At 48.5% G+C, this 23027-nt stretch overlaps 1 protein-coding gene across 1 annotated transcript in view; it reads left to right on the top strand.

Moving 5' to 3' along the window:
- LOC144107127 (ATP-binding cassette sub-family C member 4-like) overlaps positions 1–23027 on the top strand; it is a 75987-nt gene that overhangs the window by 16780 nt on the left and 36180 nt on the right. Inside the window, 7 exon segments of the mRNA XM_077640117.1 lie at positions 35–169; positions 1597–1740; positions 3810–3950; positions 4718–4785; positions 19344–19377; positions 19379–19467; positions 21300–21428. Of these exon segments, the coding sequence (XP_077496243.1) occupies positions 35–169; positions 1597–1740; positions 3810–3950; positions 4718–4785; positions 19344–19377; positions 19379–19467; positions 21300–21428 (740 nt within the window).

The raw sequence follows: 23027 nt of genomic DNA, 5'->3' as shown, positions 1-23027 counted from the left end.
CAGTTCCTTTTTCCGGTGTTTCACTCTTTCACAGATCTTCGTCGCCCTGTCCTCGTTGTCAGCGCTGACGAGAAGCGCTCAGGTGGCGACAGTCGACGACGGAAGTGCACGCGCTGCCGAGCACTCGACGCAAGACGTTCTCTCCAGCATAGCGGCATCCGCGGCACTGGTACCGAATTTCTGCCCACTCTTACTGCAAAACCTGTCTGTGGCATCTCCCTGTTTACAACTCCTAAGCTCTTAAAGCTTCAATTCTGATCCTTGAATTGAATAAATGAAAGGGTTAATCAATTAACATTTAACAGCACTAAAATTAATTCGAAGACGGGCAGCAACAATCATACGTGTCGAAGTTTCACGATAACAAAAACGAAAGCTTAGCAGGAAGAACATCCAGGCACTCATATGTGATGTTTGTAGTGATTTAATGCTTTGGTGCTTCACACTTGCAGTCGCTTGTAACTTGCAGTTATAAGGCACACCGCTCACATCTACACTCACGATGAGAGACTCGCAGTAGCTGTACCAAGCATGCATTGTCTTGGACAGGGGCCTCTCGTTCTGTTGCATGGCTCTGGTGGCTGCTGTAGTGTCCCTTTAGCGGTAAACCTTGTATTTGAGAATTTCAAAATTCTCGTGTCCACAACCGTCAACGCAGCGCCTAAAAGGGTTGATCATTTCTTTCATCGCGTTTGTCGTGATACATGACAGTGGAAGCGCTTGCACCGCAATTTTGGGGGGAAATTTCGCTCAGCTGTTTAATAGGTAATAGCGAAACTTCATAGATCTGCGGGATTCAACGTCCCCAACTTGCCCATAGATTATGGAGGACGTTGTAGTGGAGTGGTCGGGATTAAAATTGGCCACAAGGGAATATTTACAGTGCGCTGACACTGCACCACACACTGCAGTCCTCGCACATTGTCTCCTACAAACGGCGGAAACCGTGCACGGGATTCGATCCCGAGTCCCTCGGGGTCAGTAGCCGAACCCAAAAGAGACTGAGCCACCGCAGGGGATCCAGGGGCAAAACTGCGTACAGAACACTAACCACTGATTCTATTATTAAAGGAATAAATAAACGAAAGTAGCTATCTGAATATTGTCCTTTTGAAACGTATCTCTTTATACTTTAAAAAGAAGAGATAGAAACAAGAGGCTCGAGTCTATACTTCGCCATGTCGATACTCTGATGCGCTAACGGGCTGGGCACAGCGACTATGCCTGTCGGAGCAACTGCTCCTGCATTTTTCTGCGCTTCTCAGATGAGTTGAAAACGCCAGAAAAGGGGACCTTCCCCGTCCCTTTGTCCTGTCCTGTCCTGCTTCACTTGCTAGCTTTTCTGCGTACACCGACTCAGGCTGGAGGTCCCGCTGGAGGTCACTGGAGGTCCCGCAGGTCTGCGCCTTGTTACGGACGCTACATAAATCGTTCCGCGGCTCCACAGCCTGACTTGCGTAACAGGGGGCTCCTTGGGGCTCCTGCCGGAGCACGCCACACCGTGGGCTATTGGTGAATAAGGTGTCCGCGCTGCTACTCTTCCAGAAGAAGTGAGCGCAAACTATGAAAGCATAAGTTGCCGCTTTCTGCCTGCAGGTTGGCCTCGGCTTCATTCCCCTCGTCCGCTTCAACAACGGCCAGTCGGTCTCCGGCTTCGTCTGGGCCGTGCTGGGAATGCTGTGCACCGCAGGAGTAGCCGACTTTGCGGGCCGCTACAGGGCGCTGCAATTCGTGGAACAGGTACGCGGGGAGGTTGTGCGTGGCCTGCCACCGGAGTGTGGGCCAGGGTGAAAACGAGTTATAGTTTTAAGATTTGCTGTCTAGCGGGCGCCTGTAATATATGCTAGGTGGAGAGGGTCAGCTTTCACGAAGCTCTGGGTCTTAAAGGGACACTGACGAGAAATTGAAGTTGGCTTGTATCGATAGAATAGCAGCTCCTGATCACAAAAACGCCACTCTTACTGAAAACAAAGCTCTTGTAATGTAGAAAATAGCAAGAACCAAAATACAGGTGTCGCCGCCACAGGCCAATCTCGCAAGTACAAGCGTGATGACTTCCTAGGAGAAGAGGCGCCAGCTTGGAGGAATTTTCCTTACTTCATGGAAACCACGAATCTCTGAGGCTGGCAAATGAAGGTTGCGCACCGCACCGCTAGCTACAGAAATCACGGAGTCTGCGTTTACGTCACGTATCACGTCACTCCGTTCTGAGACGTCATAAGAGTTCCCATGGCGTCATAAGAGTTCCCTTAGTTTGAATCAGAGCGGCGGGAAAAACTTTTCATCTTCGAATCCAAATTTCTTTGAAATAAATGCATCTTTCGCGCCCGGACAAGCGGCAACAAAGCCATGAAATGCCGAACTATCAGATTTTGCTAACAAAAAAAATGATAGTGTTCTCCTCAGTGTCCCTTTAAGGCTGTATAATGTATCATTGAAAAGACGGGGCAAAATTGTACTCACGTTACTGAGAACAATGTTGTTTGGCCAAAGAAGGCAGCTTCATCGCTAAAATTCTTCAAGATTTACTATGCCATTAAACGGCTGAAGCAACACAAGAGCTGGGATATCATGACGTAACAGAAGGAAAATCTGTTTGGACACGTACCCAGTCCCAAATGATCTGGCTGGCATAAATTTCAGAAAACAACATTTGGAGGCGAAGCCTATACTGCCGCTCGTTTCAGAGTATATGACACGAAGAGCGTGAAGCCTACACGTCTCACTGTAACCTCTATTGCCACTTGTTGCTATCTGAGGTGGGAGGAATTTCTTTAACTGCAAAATACATATAGCACGGTCTGAAAAGTGTCGATTTTTTTTATCGCTGTTATAATGCGGTATAATTATCCAATTGCGCAGAATGTTTGGCTGTTTCTTATGCTTTAGTTCAGAGGGAGACAATTACATTCAAGGGCTGCTAGCTCAGACAGTTTTCTATGATTCTAATTATTGCTTTTCTTCTTAAGCAGCTTAATTTCAGCGATCTTTTTTCTGTTAACATTATTGCCGAATTGTGGAACAGCCAAGGGACCTTTATATCTGTCTGGGGCTCGGGAGAGACGGAACGCAAAGGGAAAGAGCGCTGTTTGCATGTACGCTGTATGACATCTTGAGAGAATGAGGATCTGCCGATTCCAATTCCCATTCACCATTCCCCGTTCTTAATTTCAACATGGGTGCCATCCTATTCGAGCACAATAAATAAATAAATATGTTTTACCCTACTGAAAAATGTATATAGGTTTGAATGGGTCAGCAAATAGGATTATGGAACATTTGGTTTGGCTTTATAGGATGGATGTCCCGAAGCGGCTCAATCTATGAGGGACGCCGTAGTGGAGGGTTCCGGATAATTTCGACCACCTAGGGTTCTTAACGAGCACCAACAACGCACAGTAAACGAACCTTTCACATTTTTCCTCCATCGAAGTGCTACCGTAGTGGGTGGGTTCGAACCCATGACTTGCATGCAGTGTGTGATGTAAGTGCACGGTAATCATTCACGGGTAATCGAAGTTATACAGAGCCCTCCACTAAGGAGTCTCTGAAAGGCTTAATCGCTTTGGAAGCTTCATCCTATAATGTTCAACGAAATGTGCCATAATCCTATGTCGACTTTGTCAAACCTGTACAAATTTTTCAATAGGGTAGTAACTGAATTGCAACATTTAATCTAACATTGCAAAACGCACTATGAGATACAAAAATGCCAGCCCCCGTTTTAGATGTTATTCTCTTAACTATATCCTTTCATATTCAAATTTCTCTGCGCCTGTGACGTGTTTCCCACTGCTGTCCGCACCCAGCACCACGGCATCGTGTTGTCCGACGCCGGCTACGCGCCCTCGCTGGTGGTCACGGACACGCTGGCCATGTTCTTCCTCCTCGGAGCCTTCTGCACCATGGCACTCCGCTGCAAGGTGTACTACAACCGGAACAGGGGCACGGTGAGGACGTCGCCTTGCTACTCGAACTCGGCAGTCTACACTGGCACCCAATTATGTACCCCTGTCGAAGTACACAACAGAAACGTTTCTGTCGTCACAATAGATTTCGTACCTAACGGTTCTTTACAAAAGCATTCTCGAGCGGGAGACCATTGATGAACACATTTTTTTCATTTAATATAATGTTTTACTATAACAATCAATATATCCGTACATCACATGACGGCAGTCTTGAATTTTTCTTCTATTAACGTTTTTGCTATCGTCAAGAGCGTTCCCCATTGGTTTTCTATGGCAGCCTTAACTGCTCGATCCGATCGATGGAATCAAACACTTTGAAAGAAAGATCTTTCCACATATCAGAAGAATGGATTTTTCAATTTTCAGAATTTTTCTCCAAGTGTTGGGCATGTCGGTAATGTTTGTGTGGAAAGACTTGTAGTAAGCAAATAACTTTATTTAGGAAGAACAGAATTTTGGGTAGTTACTACAGAAAAATTTCTACCGAGCTCAGACTGCAGAAAACTGCAACAGAAAAAAACACTAGCACTACAGAAAATTCTACAAAGCGACACGAAAACAGGCTGTTAAGACAAAAACTACAAAAAAAACGTTTTGTCGTTTTTTGACAGGGTTTTGTCGTTTTTCTCGTCTCGGATACGTTAAATATTCGCCGTATATGACACAGTCTTGATAGTTTTCTATGCTTGCCACAGCGGCAGTACAATTTACATGTTTTCCTCGTCACTTTTGCACTCCCCAATCAGCACCAGAAGTCCATGAACGAGGACACAAGGTCACCGCTTGGGGTCTTCTTCTGCTCCGTGTTGTACAGGTGAGAGCAGCACTGGTCACGACGGCGGCCAGGGCATGTAAGTGCACGCCATGAAAAGCGCCCATGTCAGAACTTACCGTCGAGCTTCCTTAATAGAAATTAATCGTGACGGAGGGGCACCCTGTCTATGACACCGCTAGCTGAAGTTACTGGTTCACGAGCAGGTGTTGCCACAATTCTGAGCCCTTTGAAATATCTCCAAATATTTATCCCTCACGAATTCTCTTTCTGACGCGTGAAGCAGCGAGTAATATACGCATGAGGCACTTCGTCGTCACCATTTAACTTAATCATGGAAACGCTGTGGTGTTCCAATGAATAAAGTTTAGAACTTCATCGTGCAGTAGAAGGCTGGTGCATTCCATGGTAACCACCAAAATTAGGCGTCCATGAACGGAGCATGGTGTCTTTTTGTACAATTAGTTCATTTCCTCTGTGATACCGCTAAAGACGGTTATCCGGAAGACGGCCCCATCGTCGAGAAAACCATCGAAGCCTACTGATCTAATCTGACGGCGGTGACATGAGGCGTGGCGAGGGTAGGGGAGAAAAGAATTAACAGTACGATTATGGAACCTGACGCGAGAAGGCTGCGACAGCAGTTCGAAACATCTTCGATTATTGTTTTGATGCTTCTTTTGTGAATTTTTTACTCGGTGAGTAGAGGTTGGGGTGGAGTGGTGGCTGGTGGTTGGTGTGCGGCATTTCTGAAGGGCAGCTAGCTTTGCCATTGCGTCTGTGAATTCGATTTCGCCGCCACTTTCTTGTTCCGCTGTTGCGTTGGCTTCCAGTAGGTGCACTGGGCAGGCAGGTAGATAGGAGGTGGGGAGCGCTTCTCAAGGGTAGACTTGGGTGAATGGCTCGTGGGTGGGGCATCTGGAGGGTGAAGTGGTGGGTCGAGTGTGGCGGTGGGTGAAATGCCGTGGTGAGTTTTGTAAACCAAAAACTGCGGTTATACAGGCATTTACGAACGTTGCATGTGTTATGCGAAGCCCGGCTTTAGCCACATCATGCAACCTATTAAAATGTACTTATGTCGACAGTTGTTTGCTTTTTAGAGAGCAGCTGTTATGCGCCCGCGTCGTAGTCGTCGGCTTAACACCTGACAGGTGGAGTGTGCAGGCGTGTGACAAGTGGCGCGAAGGGCGAGAGCGATGCGGCAAGTAATGCTGACGGCAAGGTTCCGACAGAATACAGCTTCGTGACTTGCCAGTCGCTAACTGTTCGAAGCAAGCGGAATAATACCCCTGTCACACGGGCCCTCTAAAGGCACTTTGAACTAATGCTCCTTTACGCTCCCAAAGGAGCACTAATTCAAGGGAGTTCGTCCGTGCTACATGGTCGTGGAACGACCTTCGCAAGAAGTTTTTAGCGCCCTCATCGGCGAAAAGCGTTATTAAAATTGCAAACCTCACTGCACATGTAAGTACAGAAATGTCAACTTTTTTTAGTAAATTAGTTTTATAACCGTATTATGTTAAAGCAACGCAATTTTACCTGCAATAATGACATGATTTTCCAAGTAAAGAGCATAACATCACAGTGCTCGCCACACTGAGCCCAACTCGATCAGTCTGGCTCAGGCTCAGCTTCGTTCTTCGGTTGTTCCCTTGATCTTATGAACCACTAATCTTATGAAGTGAATTTATAAAATGAAAATTGAACGTTTCTTTTCTCAATTTATTTATGCTGTTAACTCGCTGGGAGAGAGATTACTCCCTCGAAGCCTCAAAGGACGAACTCGACCTGCCTTGTTTCGAAGCTCCTTTGAGTTAGGTGTCCTTTGGCGTGTCCGTGTGGCAGCGCGCGTTCGTCCTTTGAGTATTGGAGCATTATTTCAAAGTACCTTTACAGTGTCCGTGTGACAGGGGTATAAGATTTTTTTTTTTCACACGGAATGAGAAAAACGCGAAAGTGTTTGTGCGTACAAACAGTAGCGCTATTCAAGTTATTCTGTGATATGCCTTACATGTTAATAGTAATAAAATTCTGAGGGAACTTCAGTCTCCTAAATACCCCCTTGTGTAAAGGAGTAAATAAAATGCCCCATTTACATGGAGTAAATAAAAACTCAGTTTAGATGTGCGCTATAGGACAAGCAATTTACTCCAATTTGGGCATTTTTTTTTTAACAGTGTGGAACTGGGTACCATTACAGCATATAATCTGACTTATTTTCGGTTTCTCGATTTTGCTTATTTGAAAAAAAAACTGATATTATAGCCGGCTGTCGATGGCTTCAATCCGGAGGGGCTCGGATATTTGTTCGTATTAAAGGCAGCCCCTTTTTTTTAAGATACATTAATTGTTGACGGGTTTAAAGCTTCAACTCGAGTAAACCAAAAGTTCGAACTAAGCGACTTCGAAATAACGAGAGTGTTTTGTAACTGCTAACTCGAGCGGCACTTTCACTCTGTCTGCCATTTACTCTCGTAGAGGCGCGTCCCTCTGCTCGCGAGAAAGCAGGAGGAAACCTGGAAATGTTCCTACCCTGCTCCGGAGCTCTCAGCGCCACGTTCCGTGATTGCGACTCCCTCGCGTGGGGTGGTGGTTGTTGCTATGGAGGGGGGGGAGGGGGAAACTGGTCCCGACGTGTTCACGAGCACCGGGAGCGTTGTGGAAAGGGCAGTCGAGCTGTGGCTGTTGTTGACCTCAACCATCACTAGCGGCCGTCCGTGGATCGCCACCGCTGCCTTGCCTGCATTGCCCTCCTCCTCTTCCTAATCTTAGCAGTCGCGCCGCCTCCGTGCACTAACCCCTCCCCCCTACATCCCCTCCCCCCCTCCCCTGTACCCAAGAGTGATACCCAAAGGGCCAACATACGTCGGGACCAGTATCTCTCCCCCCCCCCCCCCCCCTCATAGCAACAACCACCACCACCACCACCACCACATCCTACCCTTGCCGCCAGCACTCGTCAGCTGCTGCTTGCACAGCTGGCTCGGCCACACACTATGTGAGGGCCTGCGGCTCTGACGCCGCCACAACCGGTCACGTGAACGCGCGCGCGCACACTCGCGATGACGTGGCCCGGTCGAGTCAAGCGGCCAATCCGGTGCGCAGGTCGCTGCATATGCGCTGCTTGGAAGGCGGCACTCGTCGTAACTTGCTCGAGCAGTGTGAACTCCCCTTTCTGTTTTTAGCAGGCTCGGTCTCCCCCGCGCCCTTCTACACTCGGCGTGACGGTCTTTACTGAGTGCAGGCCGGAGCAATCGGAGCCGGATGAGTCAGACCGAGCACTTCTTCCCTGTGCAGTCATTCAACCTTGGCTATTGCCGGGGAGCAGCCACCACCTCAAACCGGTGCCGCCCCGTTGCGGTGACCCAGAAATGGTGACGTTACCTTTATGTTGTGGCGAACAAGCGAAAGTTCACTCGGAGGAAGTGACGCGGTGACCGCCGTAAACTCGGAAGCGCACGGTGGTGATAAGGTAGTAGTAACAACCAAGCCACAAGTACAGAGAGAAGCGGCAAATGCCCATCAAAAGACGTCCTCTAACCAATGTTGTCTACCTACTGTCATGACATTGCAGTGACTCGGTTTGCACCTGCTAGGCTCCTCCGATGCCACGCTAGCAGGTGCAAGGCTGTTGACCCCGAAACCATGACAACAGATTGAGGAGCATATGCCGATTTTTTCCTAGTATAAGGGAATTGGAAGGAACTCCTGGGAACGAGATGTGAAATGCGTTCTAAAAAGTAACGGAGTACTGGAATACATTTCGATGGATTAAATAAAGGCTTGTCCCATATTTTACTATTTTTGGAGAATTGCGACAGTCCTTGTACCCAGAGTGCAGTGCACGCTATCTGCAGAAGTGGACATACTACTGTTGCGGTATATTGCTGATTATGGAACTGTGGAACATTTAGTACAAAGGTGGGTCAGTAGAAAGGCGTGGCCCGCTACCTCTTTGATACCGCTGTTGAGTCTTTATTTGCAAACGTGAAAAACAAAAAATAATGTCGGACAGAAGAACACTTGGACACAAAAGCGTTACTCTCAACCTATATGGTAGAGAAATTCATATTCGGGCAACAAGTTTAAGGCTTCCATTTCTGAGAGCCATTCTGATGCTTGAGGTTGCTGTATCTTTTGCACCTTAAAGATGTTGTATATGTACTCTTCAAGGTAGGGTTTCAGAGACCTAGCATCCTCAACAGCATGTATAGCTGATCAGCATGTATACCTGCCGTTATATCGCCAAATTCCGTGAAGGCCCCGGAAGCATTATCATATCTAGTGGCATGCCATCATCACTTTCCATTCGTAGAAGTCTGGTTTCATAACTGCGGTTGGTAAGTTCTTTTCAATATTCGCCGGTTTTTGATCGATTGAACAACTTCAATTTCCAACAGAAAAGACGTTTCTCCCCGCCCCCCTGGCACGCAGGCCTAGGAGATGAGGAGTTGCGCGTCCGCGGTTAGAGGCTGGCTGTCAGTCCTTGAATGGTAGCAGACTCTACCGCCAGATGGATGGTGGTGCGCTGGAGTTTAGTGTCCGGGCTTCTTAGCAGGGTCTCCCAAGCTTCTGTACTATGTTCCGAGGTGTTTCGTTGGTGTTCCGATGCCTGAATTGCGAACAGTTCGGGATAACTGTTAAAGGGGCCATGACATGTCACTCTTGATATTGCAGTTTTGCGCTTCAGTAACTAATACAATAGCATATGATTCAGTTTCCGAAATCTGGCTGCCCTGGACGCGCTGTGTATTCCAAAAATGGCGATCGAAATTGAGAACGGGAAACTTCTCCCACCGGCAGCGACCGCCATATTGAATGCTATCGTGACGTCACCAGGGCACACACGGAGCAACGTCGTCTGCTCTCGTTGCTGCAATGTGCGCAGCGAGGTCTCTTGTCCCCTGTACTTCCCGGGCGATCGAAGTAGCAGTCGTCATCCACATATGAGTGACTGGTGCCGCAAAAGCGTGAATAATAGTAATGCGGTTATTCTTCGGTATAGGTATAGGGCCCGGTTACACTAGGCCGATGGGACGGCGATCGGTGGCCGGTTGGCTGGTCGGTATGCAAATGCCATCGCTGACGCACTGGTCTGTCAAGCTAGACCGACAACGACGCCAGCACGACCAACGACCCCGTAACGCAGTAGCGTAAAGAGTGAACTTGATGGGAACTGGCAGAGTGTGGTTGGAGACTAGTTGGTATGACCTTCTGTAAACTCAAGAATTTTAAAATGTATTGTACCTCATGCTATAGCTACGGCGACATACGCGATGTGCATTCACCAGCGAAAATGTGCTTTCATTTGGTGCCTGTGCATATAGAATCTATCGCCGAGGCAATTGAGCGACACGAGCAGAAAACGCCGCACGACGGTGCCGCTCGTCGCCGTCGCCTGGGCTTATGCGGCCGAGCGAAAGCTTCACGCCCGGTGAATAGACGGCCCAAAAAACTGCGCTTGTGTACTTTATCCGTATTGGCTGCATTTCATATCTTCACAATTTCTTACTAATCAGCGGGGAACTCTTGCCAGATGCTTGAATTTCGGCCGACGGTGGACCGCCGGCCCATAGCCTCCTCTATTACAAAAGGATATGGCCGTCCCCTTTCGTGACAAGACCTAGCGAGTACGCAGGATTCGTGTGAGCGATTTCGGCGATTACGGAGAGCGAATTCGCAAGTTTTAGCCCCTGAAAATAGCTGTCGAGCGTATAGTTCTGGCTACAGTGCCCTCAAAGCGACAACTGGCTACATCGCAGGACGCGAGTACAGGGGGATGTGCCGATATATGTGACCCGGTCTGCACAGCGAGCGCTGAAGGCAGCCGGCAGGAGCCGTCGGCGTCGACTGTGGACAAAAAATCTGGCTGTATTCATTAATTCAAGTAATGTCCGAACGTATATTTAGCTAAACCGCTTTAAAATCAAATACTGATGACATACGGGGAAGAAGCCGGTCCAACGCGAAGCGTTTCTCAAGCAGGCGATATAGCATCAGCGACGCTTATTGCAGTGTTATCATAGTGTGTAAATGAGTAAAACTACAATTTGTGAGCAATACTACGTAATATTTAAGATAAGGAGAACCCACCTTGCGTTTTATGCCAAGCAAACGAGCAGTGTTGTTTGCGCACGCACAGTAAACGCTAAATGACGTACTATAATTTCCAAGCGCTCATTCAGACGGCGGCGACTACTCGTCGGTGCGGGCAGTGAAAGCATTCGAGTCGCGTAAGGTTTTGCACGCGGCTTGGTTCCTGCAAAAGGGTTCTACGAGTCGAAGGGAATCTATGTTTGACTTACAAACGCACACGTGCAGCGGGAAAGTCGTCTCATTCGGCACTTTTCTCGGCTCCTTTCGTGCCTCAAGGTCACTCAAGCGCCACCTTGTGATAAGTTGAGTTTAATTATCGAGCCGATGAATAGCGGACAAGAAATTGGTAGCAGCTACAAAACGCCGCGGCTTTCACGGCGCACGACGGCGAAGGCATACACGGCACGTGCCGCTTTTCACATACGGGAGCACTTGACTGCTCAAAAGAACACACACACACACACACACACACACACACACACACACACACACACACACACACACACACACACACACACACACACACACACACACACACACACACACACGCACACGCACACGCACACGCACACGCACACACACACACATTTTATGAGCGTAAATAATAAAGCAGGGGTTCATCAATTTCTGTTTCCTCAACAATCAGAAAAGCGGTACCACGGGCAAGTCCGCTTTCTTAAGGATCACTCAGGTCGCGTATTAAGCTGACGGCTTCCGAAAAGAAAACACTGAAAATGCATTTTATTGCGTTAAGGTAAAAAAAAAGAAAACTTTTCGAGCGACCGCCGTCTACGGTGTGCATACAAGCATCTCAACAACGCCCAGCAGACGACGCGGCGCGGCTATGCTCATCTGCCGTCAGCCATCCGAGGTTGCCAGACTAGCAAGCAGTTCGCTGAAGAAACAAAGAAAAATTCGTTTTAAAAATATTTACCCCACAGAATCAACTGAAATGTGGGGGAATTTTAATTTAACTAGTTGAGAAGTAAATGCGATAAGCAGGGTATGCATGAAAATAGGCTGTCATGGCAACTTTAATGGAGAGTACCTAAGTAATCTGCGATTTTTTTATGACATTGCCTTGCTAAGTCACTCAGGAGATCAACTGCAAAGCATTATCAATTAGTTATACAGGCAAAGCAGAACGGTGGGTCTAAAAATTAACATGCAGAAAAGCAATGTAATGCTCAACAGTATAGCAAGGGAACAGCAGTTTACAATTGGTAGCGAGCTACTGGAAGTGGTGAGGGAATAGATCTGCTTAAGGCAGGTAGTGACAGCTACACTCCGTTTCAAACACAATGTGCAACGCTGTCAGAGCTAGCAAAAAGTAGTCGTTATTCGTGGTGAGCTAAATGTAGTAAATACTTCGCCTGTAGGCTTACCACATGCACATTTAATATGATCTTGACTAAATGCACTGTTATTGCTGATAACACGCTGCCGCTTCCTCGTGCCATAGACCACTCGGTCACAGAACAAGCGCGGAGTAACACGCCTTTCTTTTGAAGTGAAAAGCTTCACTGCGCTAGTCAATACCGCGCTTCGCGCGAGCCGGCGTATGTCGGAGCACGAGTGTCACGCATTGTGCAGGTGGCCGCCGCCTTTTTTCTCTCTCTCGCTCCTTAGTCACACCACTGCTTTTCCTCAAAATGCAACTTTCAGTTTTCAGTCTTCTGTTTCTTCTTTCCCTCCCTCCTTTATCCCTTCCTTTACGGCATGGTTCGGGTGTCCACTGAGATATGAGACGGTTACTGTGCCATTTCCTTTCCTCAAAAACCAAACAAAACAAAGTGAGCCGACCGCGTTCATAGAATTCATTTCCATTGACAACTTTGCAAAGGTTGTTCATTTTCACGAAAGGAATGGCGCACAACCGGCTCCGTGGGTCAATGGAGACCTCAATGTCACATTCATGTACATGGCGTTGGCGTCAAATGCCTGCTTTGATTGCTTTCCGCACAGTGGATAGGCAGCGCGCCCTCCCTGCCACCTTGGGAGGTCGCGTGCAGTCAATGGTTGATCGCGAGAGATTGACCACGCTGCAGCCTAGCTATTGCTGCAGTGCCGCATGTCAGCCGCAACGCTGTCAGCGCTAATTCATTCCTCATCTCTCTCACCATGAATCAAAGCACGAATGAGGCGTCCACATATCCAGGGAGCTTGTTATGCACCCTTCCTTTGATCAAAGCCATCGGCGTCTAGAATATTGTCAACGCCAACGCCAATGAACACAGTGAACGCCGACATCTTTTGCATTGTATATCCTGTATTAGCTCAGCTAATCTAGATTAATTTTTATTTTCCTCTCTGGACTACTTCCGTACCTTTCACAGCGTGGCACCTGATGTGGAGTATAATCCGGATCATACTAGAAGGATAATAATTGGGTGGAGCGCATATGGCACGTTCTCTCAGGTCTCGAATGGCCGTTTACCAATATTCCTCAAGAGGAAAGTGTGAGAATGGAAAATCGGTTTTTGGGGAAAGGAAATGGCGCAGTATCTGTCTCCAATCGGCGGACACCTGAACCGCGCCATAAAGGAATGGATAAAGGCGGGAGTGAAAGAAGAAAGAGGCGCAGTAGTGGTGGGCTCAGGAATGAATTCGACCACCTGGGGGATCCTGGAACTTTCCTGTCCATCTGCTTGGTCTGCTGTCGCGCTCGGCACATCACTGACGTGACCTTTTCGTCCGCGTTCCGGTCTAGTAGACCGTGGTTACCGCTCCAAACAGGATGCTCAGACAAGACACTTCACCGAGGTACGGCCTATTGGTGGGTACACCAATAAAGGCAAGGTTTCACCGCAAGATTTTAGGCGATATTCAGTGACAAATTAAAATTATAGATTTTTGTTTCCTCCGATATCGCACTGCTCCATTCTTACAATATGGCATTTTCTTTTCGAATATGATCTCATGACACGTGTTTCGGGCAGTTAAAAACGTCGAGGCAGGGTACACAAGTCATGGCTTTCCTTCTCAAAAGCTGCTGTTTCTCTGAAAAGGGGACTGGAGTCTAAAGTCGCATTTAGCTCCGTAGCTCCTGCAATGCGCGACTATGTCCTCACACAGCAGCAAACCCGAAAGGGTTCGCGCAAGTGCCAGGGAGCAGTACACAGAACGCAAGAAATACCTCGAACAAGTTTCATTTTGAACATAACGACGCTTGGCAGCTTGCTAGTGGAAACCAAGGTCCACCTGCACGGGCCACAAGGGACACCCACCCATCCAACAGTGCTGCTACCTGTGTAGTGGGTTTGCTTGCAGTGTGTTCTATGGCCAAATCCACCAGTCATTGACACCAAGTGCAAACCTGGCGATCTAACCGAAATAATGACTAGTGAAGCTGGCCGCTATTCCTTCGCCCCCCCCCCCCCCCCCCGCGCGCGCGCGCGCGCGCGCACGCGCACACACACACACACACACACACACACACACACACACACACACACACACACACACACACACACACACACACACACACACACACACACACACACACACACACACACACACACACACACACACACACACACACACACACACACACACACACACACACACACACACACACACACACACACACACACACACACACACACACACACACACACACACACACACACACACACACACACACACACACACACACACACACACACACACACACACACACACACACACACGCACGCACGCACGCACGCACGCACGCACGCACGCACGCACGCACACACACACACACACACACACACACACACACACACACACACACACACACACACACACGCACACACGCACACACGCACACACACCAATTTGCAATTTGGTCGCCCCGTGTCAAAATCTTGTAAGAACACTAGAAACCCCACCAATTCCCCATTTATTTCAAGTTGTCCAGGGAAAATACAGAGCAATACAAGCACTTTTAGTACACACAGTTAAGATTTAAAAACTAAGACCCTATCAGTTAACCTACACAAAATAAAAAAAAGCTTTGAACTTCAAAGGGCACTGAGCGAAACTTGCCATCGAAGAGGAGTCTTCACTGATGGTTGAACCAATCGCATGATGCAAAAATTGTGCGCGACGCGAAAACCAAACGAGTGAAGACCGCAGGCTAGAAGTGACGTGGCCAGGCACCCTCAGAAAACCAGCACGCAAACGCACCTTGTTCAGGGCGGCTCCAGGATCCAGAAAACCGAAAGTGCATCGCGACTAAGCGCCGATGATTGAACGACACATGACACCCGACAAATGACTGGACGTCTTCTGGGAAGCCTCCGTGACGGAAGCAGCAGGCGAAAATAACTTTACTGCTGTCTAATTTGTACACAGTATGGCGATAGAGAAAAATGCAAAATATTGCGTCTAACAGCTCCCTAGCAGAGTTACAAAATAAACGGCGGTCTCGGAACAAAATGAGAACAAAGCGTCTCAGAGTGAAATTACAGCCCAAAGACAGGGCAGCTTAACCAGAGACCGGCGTTCAGTGGCGCTCTATGCAATCGTAGCATGTGCACAGCGCCCGGCGTTGCACGCAGAGCTGAACCCCGAAGCACCACAGAGGCTAGGATCACCGTGGGGCAAACGTGACGCAGAAAAAAAAAGATGGTGATGGGTTGCGTTGTCAGGGACGGGATACTTACCATGAGACGGCATCGACTGCTGATAACCGGACGGACCGGCGATAGCAGGAACGCCAGACGCGTCCATGACCTCCATGGCGGTGGACGCGCCGTCCCCTGATAACGCGGCGGCAGGAGAGGCGGCGACCACAGGTGGTATCGTCTGGTCATCATATGGTATTAAACTGGATGGCGGCGGCTTGATGTCTACTGCAGATGACAAGTTACGAGGCGATGTCAGCAACAGCGCTGAGAAAATTGAGCAAAACTTTGTTTACCTTGACTCGTAGCAGAGATGTCTGAAGGCAATGAACGTTGAGCAGGAACAAGTGCAGAGTTGTCGGATGTGGACGCTGTGTGATGAGACTGCTGCGACTCTTCCCCTAGTGCTTGTGATGATGAGGCGACGTCCGGGAACTCTGGAACCTGAGAACAAAAAAAGGCGCATCGTAAGAACCAAGAACATGTTTCGTGATCGTTAAGCAAATTACGGAGTCCAGCGCACAGACACTTAAACGGGGAGCACAGCACCAAGAGGCCACCTACGTTCTCGGTCGTCGCAGATTCTTCCATAGCGTCCAAAGGCTCCACATCGAAGTCTGCATCGTCGCCCTCCCCACGTCGTCGCCAATCGAGTCCTGAGTATGCTGAGAGATGCTGGCCTGAAGACTTGAACCGTGACGAGCGCCTGAAGGCACGGCAGTAGACGACGACGCCGCCACATTGGAAGCCCGACTCGAAGGAGACGTGGCGGGAGGGTGGGTCATGTGATCACTAGACATACTACCGTCGTCAATAATTTCGGGACTATCGGGCCCCTTTATACGCGTCGCCGGCGGAGCGTCTTCAGAGTCGCTCTTGTTGGAGTCGCTAGATGAGCGCCGCCGATTTGGGAGGACAACTGCGTCAACGCCTGAAGAAAGCTTTTTCCGACAAATCGTTTTATGCGAAGCTCCCGTTCGTGAAGAATGCTGCAGATATTCTTACCGATGTTTTGTCTCTGTTTCAAAAGAGCGAACCTTTTGCTCATCTGCTTTATAGTGAAATGGTGGGTTTAGTTTTTAAACTCTGTGGACATTTCAGGACAAAAGAGTCCTATAGCTCTAAGAAAGGCACAGAGCTGCATGCTACTACTGCAGGCCGAGTCTCCTGCAAACTGGAAAGCTGAAGTGGAGATTGGAGAGGACACTGAGCGGGAAATATCATCTTGGGATGCAGTGGAGAAAAGAGCATTTAGGCTGGGTGCCAGAACGTTTTATATCAAGTTCACAGAGTACCTCGTCTGACGACTGCCATTCGGTAATTTATTGCTGAAGAGTCTACGCTTCCTGAAGCCAGAGTCCAGGGAACAGGAATCCTCATGCAGTGATCTCAGACAACTAGCTTCGGGGCTTCCACAAGTTATACAACCTCGTGACATCTCTGCTTTGATGGACGAATACAACCTGTAAGCGCATGCGTGCGCGCGTTTTGTTTCACTTTGTGTCCATGGCCGCACTTCCAACATGGCAAGCAGCGTTACTTAAATAATGCCTTCCTTTCCCTTGATCTATTATTATACGCACTCCTTCTATTAGCAAGAAATACTGCATATTGTGGGCTGGACGTGATGCAGAGCCGAAGACCACGAAAGGCAGAGGCAATAGTAAAGGTAGCGCACAAAAGACTACAATAGCGAGACTGCCAGCGGGCCTCGCTCGAGCAAAAATCGTGCAAGGTGCTCAATGGCATGATGCACGCACGCACAAAACAGAGGCGATGCGGCAAAGCGGGCTTCCACTATGTTTCGCATGTCACTCTAGGGCGGCGCGCGGACGCTCGCGTTCTCATGTACACACACGTACACACACGTACAGTAAATGGCATGACGCACGACCGTGACGGTCGCGTTTCGATGGAGGCGAAACGCAGAAGGCGTCCGTGTGCTATTCCGGAGCCCTCCCCTGCGGCATTTCTTTCTTCCTTTTTTTTCACTCCCTCCTTTATCCCTTCCTTACGGTGCGGATTGGGTGACCAGCGAGATAAGTGGGACTGTCACTGCGCCATTTGCTTTCCTCAAAACGAATTCTCATGTTCAAGCTCTGAAGAGTAGAGTAAGCCTCACAATATGCGAAAATTAAAAACCGAAACCAGTCGAGCTGGCCATCATCATCATTCCAAATTCTGCGACGCAGTTACGGGGAAATAGCTAAAGCCTTAGAATGAGATAGACAGTGCCGCCGCGCAGCGACCGCGGCTCTCCGCATGAGCCCAGCTGCGCCGCCTGCAGCTTTCCCGCTTTCGAATGGATGGATGGATGGATGGATGGATGGATGGATGGATGGACGGACGGACGGACGGATGGATGGATGGATGGATGGATGGATGGATGGATGGATGGATGGATGGATGGGTGGGTGAGTGGGTGGGTGGGCGGATAGATGGATGGATGAGTGGGTGGATGGGTGGGTTCGTGGATGGATGGATGGATGGGTGGGTGGGTGGGTGGATGGATGGATGGATGGATGGGTGGGTGGGTGGACGGAGGGATGGATGAGTGGGTGGATGGATGGATGGATGGATGGATGGGTGTGTGCGTGTGTGGGTGGGTGCGTGGGTGGGTGGATGGATGGATGGATGGATGGGTGGATGGATGAGTGGGCGGGTGGGTGCGTGGGCGGGTGGATGGATGGATCGGTGGGTGGGTGGATGGATGGATGGTTGGGTGAGTGGGTGGGTGGGTGAGTGGATGGGTGGATGTATGGATGGAGGCTGAACGCTTTAAATAGGGTGATGGCTCAAGCCTTCTAGCCATGCCTTATGAAATTTTACTCTTGATTTTAGGCACCAATCAGATAACCTTCTCTTGGTTACTTCTACCCGCTTAAAATATACTTTCCCTTCACTGCCCTTAAACCCCAATGCCTTGGATAAATCAGCCCCGCTGCTTTCCACTGCAGGGTGAAGCCCTTTACAGAAAAGTATCAAGTGTTCAGCCGTGGCTAGCAGCAGTGCAGGCTAGCAGCGTAACGCACCATCTGTCAGCCGTAACAGAGGTAATAGCTGTCACAGGTCTTAAGAGCTGCGCTCAAAGTTCGCATTGCTGACTAATGTAATCGCCTTTAGGTTTCTTTAAGCCAAAAATTCAGTTTTCAACACCAAGTTTCAATAGCAACACGAGGTACTTAATTCCTTCTCTCAGCATTAAATATAAAGACACGTTTAGTCTGTGAGTGATGTGCCGACACTAAACCAGGATCGATATATCAATAGCCATGCACGGTAGTTGTTCTAATTCGTTTTCAAATCTGAGACATCGGCGAATTCACCATGTACAAGATCAGTTGAGAGGTCTACAATGGGGCAGGAGATTATTGGGTATAATTTCTGGGCTAGCAGTACAAGATTGAACGGATACACTGACGAACGAAAAGGGGAATTGCGCTCCTAAAAGGACGACCTTCAACCAAAGGCATCAACCTATTGTCATAACGCCGTGAATAACAGGGGTTTCACCTGCCACAGCTGCTGGGTAGTGCATGCTAGCGGGCTGAAGGCGGCTGGCTGTCCGCGACGTCACGGCAATAAATCAACGTCAGTAGCTCAAAGCCGTCCGTTGAGGAGATTTGATTAATCGTAGTTGATTTGCAGGTGCCTCTAGGTATTTTTATGGGGTCCAAGGAGATGTTAAAACACCTGCTTTGTTGGAGTGTTGCGAACAAGTTCAAAGAGCTAGTGCTGCCGCTTCCTATATGCTTGCGCCAGTAGAGCGCAACAGTCCAGTGAACAATATGGCGACGCTCTGAAAATTTTCTTAGAAAAGTCTAAACCTCGTACTTAGATGTGATGAATATCAAAATTCCATTCATGTGCTTTTGTCGCGCTTTTCGTCCTCAGGCACCTGAAGAATGTGGCGGTACTAGGAAAATCCCGTCTACCGAGACCTGCCGATTCCGAGTCAACGCATGAAGTGCGGGCCGCTGTCCAAAGAAGCCTGGGGTCGGCTGTCACGCGTACAACAGTAAGTAGATCCTCGTCTCAACAAATTGCGGTAAAAGAGAAGATAGCCCCCCCCCCCCCCCCCCCACCGCCATAACGGTTAAGTGTGTTTAGCGTTCGGATACCGAGCCCAAGGTCGCAAGATAGAATTTTGGTTGCCGAGTTTCTATAGAAATGAAATTCAAAACCAGCCGTATTCATTAAGATATCAGTGCACTTCACAGAATGCCAGGCGGTTGGAACTAATCCGGAGTCCTTCATAGAGCAAACCCCGACAGCCGCGCAGCTTCAGGACGTCAATACCCGCATATCTTATCTGGTAACCATCCGATAATAAAGAGTTAAACGCCAACATGTAAAATACTGACGAGGGGCCGTGAAATGTCAGCATGATTTTTCTGATCCAGTTTTTTTCGTTTTTTCATTGCTCCGGTTCGATTTATATATCGGAGAGAGCGTAAGGCGCTCGTTGCTAGCCGTCAAGCCTGGCATCAAAAGCTACAGCTGTGAATTGTAATGGTGCAAAAAATTTAAAAGTGATATAAATCGGTACAAAATAAGGCCCCAGAAGACAGCAGCTAGGGATGCTTGCATTTCATAATGCTCTCATTGCGCTATTGATATCATTAACAAAGATGTAAGTTGATCATTTTTCTGCGTATGAACGACAGTATAATCTTGACATCTTTTCGCCACTCTTGAGAGCACTCAGAATTCAAATACTTGCTCGCTATGGATACTTTGCTTCTTCAGCCATGACCGTCTTCCCGAAATTTTACTCACCGAATCCTACTTCATAAGGTGCAGTACTTTTCGGTACTATGCGAAAATTTCATTTCAAGATCACAGTACGTATCTCAACGTGCCGATCGCATTCACGAGGTAGGTTCCCCAACTGGAAAGCCCGCCGTGGTGGCTCAGTGGTTATGGTGCTCAGTGGCTGACCCGAAAGACGCGGGTTCGATCCCGACCATGGCGGTCGAATTTAGATGTAGGCGAAATTCCAGACACCCGTGTACTGTGCGATGTAAGTGCACGTTAAAGAACCCCAGGTGGTCGAAATTTCCAGAGCCTTTCACTACGCCTTCCCTCATAGCCTGAGTTGCTTTGGGACGTTAAACCCCCATAAACCAAAACCAAACCAAAATGGAAAACGTCTTTCTTCCTGCACTTAAATATGTCACGTGCATCCAAAGAATCGACCAGTCTTTCTATTTCAATCTTACAGTTTTTAGATAAAAGTTCAAGTGTAACTTTAGCTAACATTATGCGAACAAGGATGATCCTGTTTTGTACTGAAGGGTTGCGACTTAGCGTACATGCGTGCCTGTGTGTGTGCGTGCGTTTATGAGTTATTTATTTATTATTGAGAAAACATTAAAAGAGTCTACGCAAGCGGAAATGGCGGCCGCCGTGAGCAAGTGCAGTGGCAGATTGCCACCTGCCATTGCACTTACACTGCGCTTGCACGAGATTAGTATACTACCTCGAATATGAGACGAATGTTATTAGGATATGCCACCTCGAATATAATGCATTTCATGTGCTAACTTCAGATATAACTTAGTATGCCATCTAGGGTATGACGAACTTCAGTGTGTTAACAACGTATATACCGAAACTATATATATGTATGCCACCTCGGATATGACAAACTTTAGTGTGTTAACCTTGGATATAATGAACTTAGTGTTTTGACATCGGATATAACGAACCTAAGTGTACCATCTCGGACACAACGCTCTTTATTGTGTCAACATCGGATATACCGAACGTTTGGTTGTTAACACATTCGAACGACGCATCAAAGGTCGCCAAAGAGTTTTTCTTCCTTTCATTTCGTTCTTGGCGCAGAACGGACAGGCTGACCCGGTGGCGGCTGTTCTACGCCGTCATGCGAACCGTATGGGATGACCTCTTCTGGACCATGCTGACAACATTCACCTACTACGCCAACGTGCTGAGCAAGGTGCCGCTCCTCGAGTAAGAACCTCTCCTGCGCCTCAGCCGGGGGGGGGGGGGGGGGGGGGGGAGGGGGGGGGTCTTAAAGGGGGCCGCACCTACTACTAAGCCTTCGGAGGAAGTGCCGGTCGAGTGGGGAGGGGAACGTGTCTACTCCTACCAACTTCTGCTGGGTGAGAGAGCAGTGTCGAGCCCAGCAGTGTCATTAGCAATATAGCTAAATCTGAACTAACCGAAATATGTACGCGACTTTGCACACTGGCCATATATACCACGCCACTAATTGTATAAGCTACGATGGAAGCCAGTGGTTTTTGAAACTGATGAAGGCATGCAGAAATATCGCCATTGTTGTTCTTTAGTTCGGAATGCTTTAGATCGGCGATCTCTTTCATATATTAATATAATTCATCAATGCTTTAGCTCGGCGATTTTTTTCATACAAGTTGACATCTGACATGCGGTTAGCGGAAACCGATTCGAACTAATGAGATCCGCATATCGTGTGCAATGCTAAATGATCAACTCTGCCAGGTGTTGACCCTTCTACTTTCGAAGGTATAGTTACCGCAAGTGAACATAAGCATTACTGCAGCTCACTTCAAATCAAGTGTACAGAATAATTCTAGCTGTCCAAAAAGTACTATTGTCATACTATCAATAAGGTTGGAGAGGAATGTGTAGGTAGTAACTTAATGACGTCATAGATTCAGACCTATTTAGCAGTGGCTTAGCTCGGCTATGCCAGAATATACGTAGCGTGAGCAGCAATTTCGCTCTCCTTCTCCATGGCTATACCACACTGGAAAACGCCCCGCTATATGTATACCCTCAGTGATACCTCTGCGCATGCGCACAAAATTGATGATGGCCTAGCTCTGTTCGGCCAGGATATACGTAGCGAAAGCGCGGCGACATCTTTTTCGGAAGAGTTAATATATGAAAGGCGCACATTCAGTACATCCGCCTTTATTCATGCTTAAACCGTGAGTCGTCGTGGCGGAGTGGTAGCGTCTCCGTCTCAAATGCCAAAGGTCCTGGTTACGGGCAATAAAGATAAAAAAAAAGCCAAAGGCCCTGGTTGGACTCCTAGCCTCGACACAGGGTTTTTTTTTATTCAGTGAGTGTGAGGAGGGTTTGACCACGTGGTTGACCACGTGGTCGATCACGTGGTGCGGAGCAGCTGCCGGCGGCGCGGCTGGTCACGTGGTTCGTCATGCGGTTGGTCACGCGACCAGTTACGTGATTGGTCACGTGGTGTGGTTTCCAGAGGATGCGCAGACCGGCGCGGCGGCTCTGGCGCGCCAGCTGTGCACCGCGTGACGTCACTGCTCCTCGCGCATGCGCAGCACGGCTCTCCAGGAGCCACGCGAAACTGCTCAACCTCGGCCAGTGTAGCGCACGGTAGAAAAATATTTCATTCAGGGGAAACGTCCGCAGTCATGCAGTCATTGCTTAGACAGGCCATAGAGTAATCATAACTGAACACGTTAGCAAATACATGCTGAGCGTGTACAATGCAAACAACCCCCTACATGATGAGTGCAGTAGTCCCAGCCTGAGAATGTTTCTGGAAAGTTCAAGCAATTTTGCGTTTTTATGCACGTCATAGCTCCATGT

Source organism: Amblyomma americanum, chromosome 10 (assembly GCF_052857255.1).
Source record: "Amblyomma americanum isolate KBUSLIRL-KWMA chromosome 10, ASM5285725v1, whole genome shotgun sequence".
Lineage (NCBI taxonomy): Eukaryota > Metazoa > Arthropoda > Arachnida > Ixodida > Ixodidae > Amblyomma > Amblyomma americanum.
This window is presented reverse-complemented; position numbering and strand designations above follow the sequence as displayed.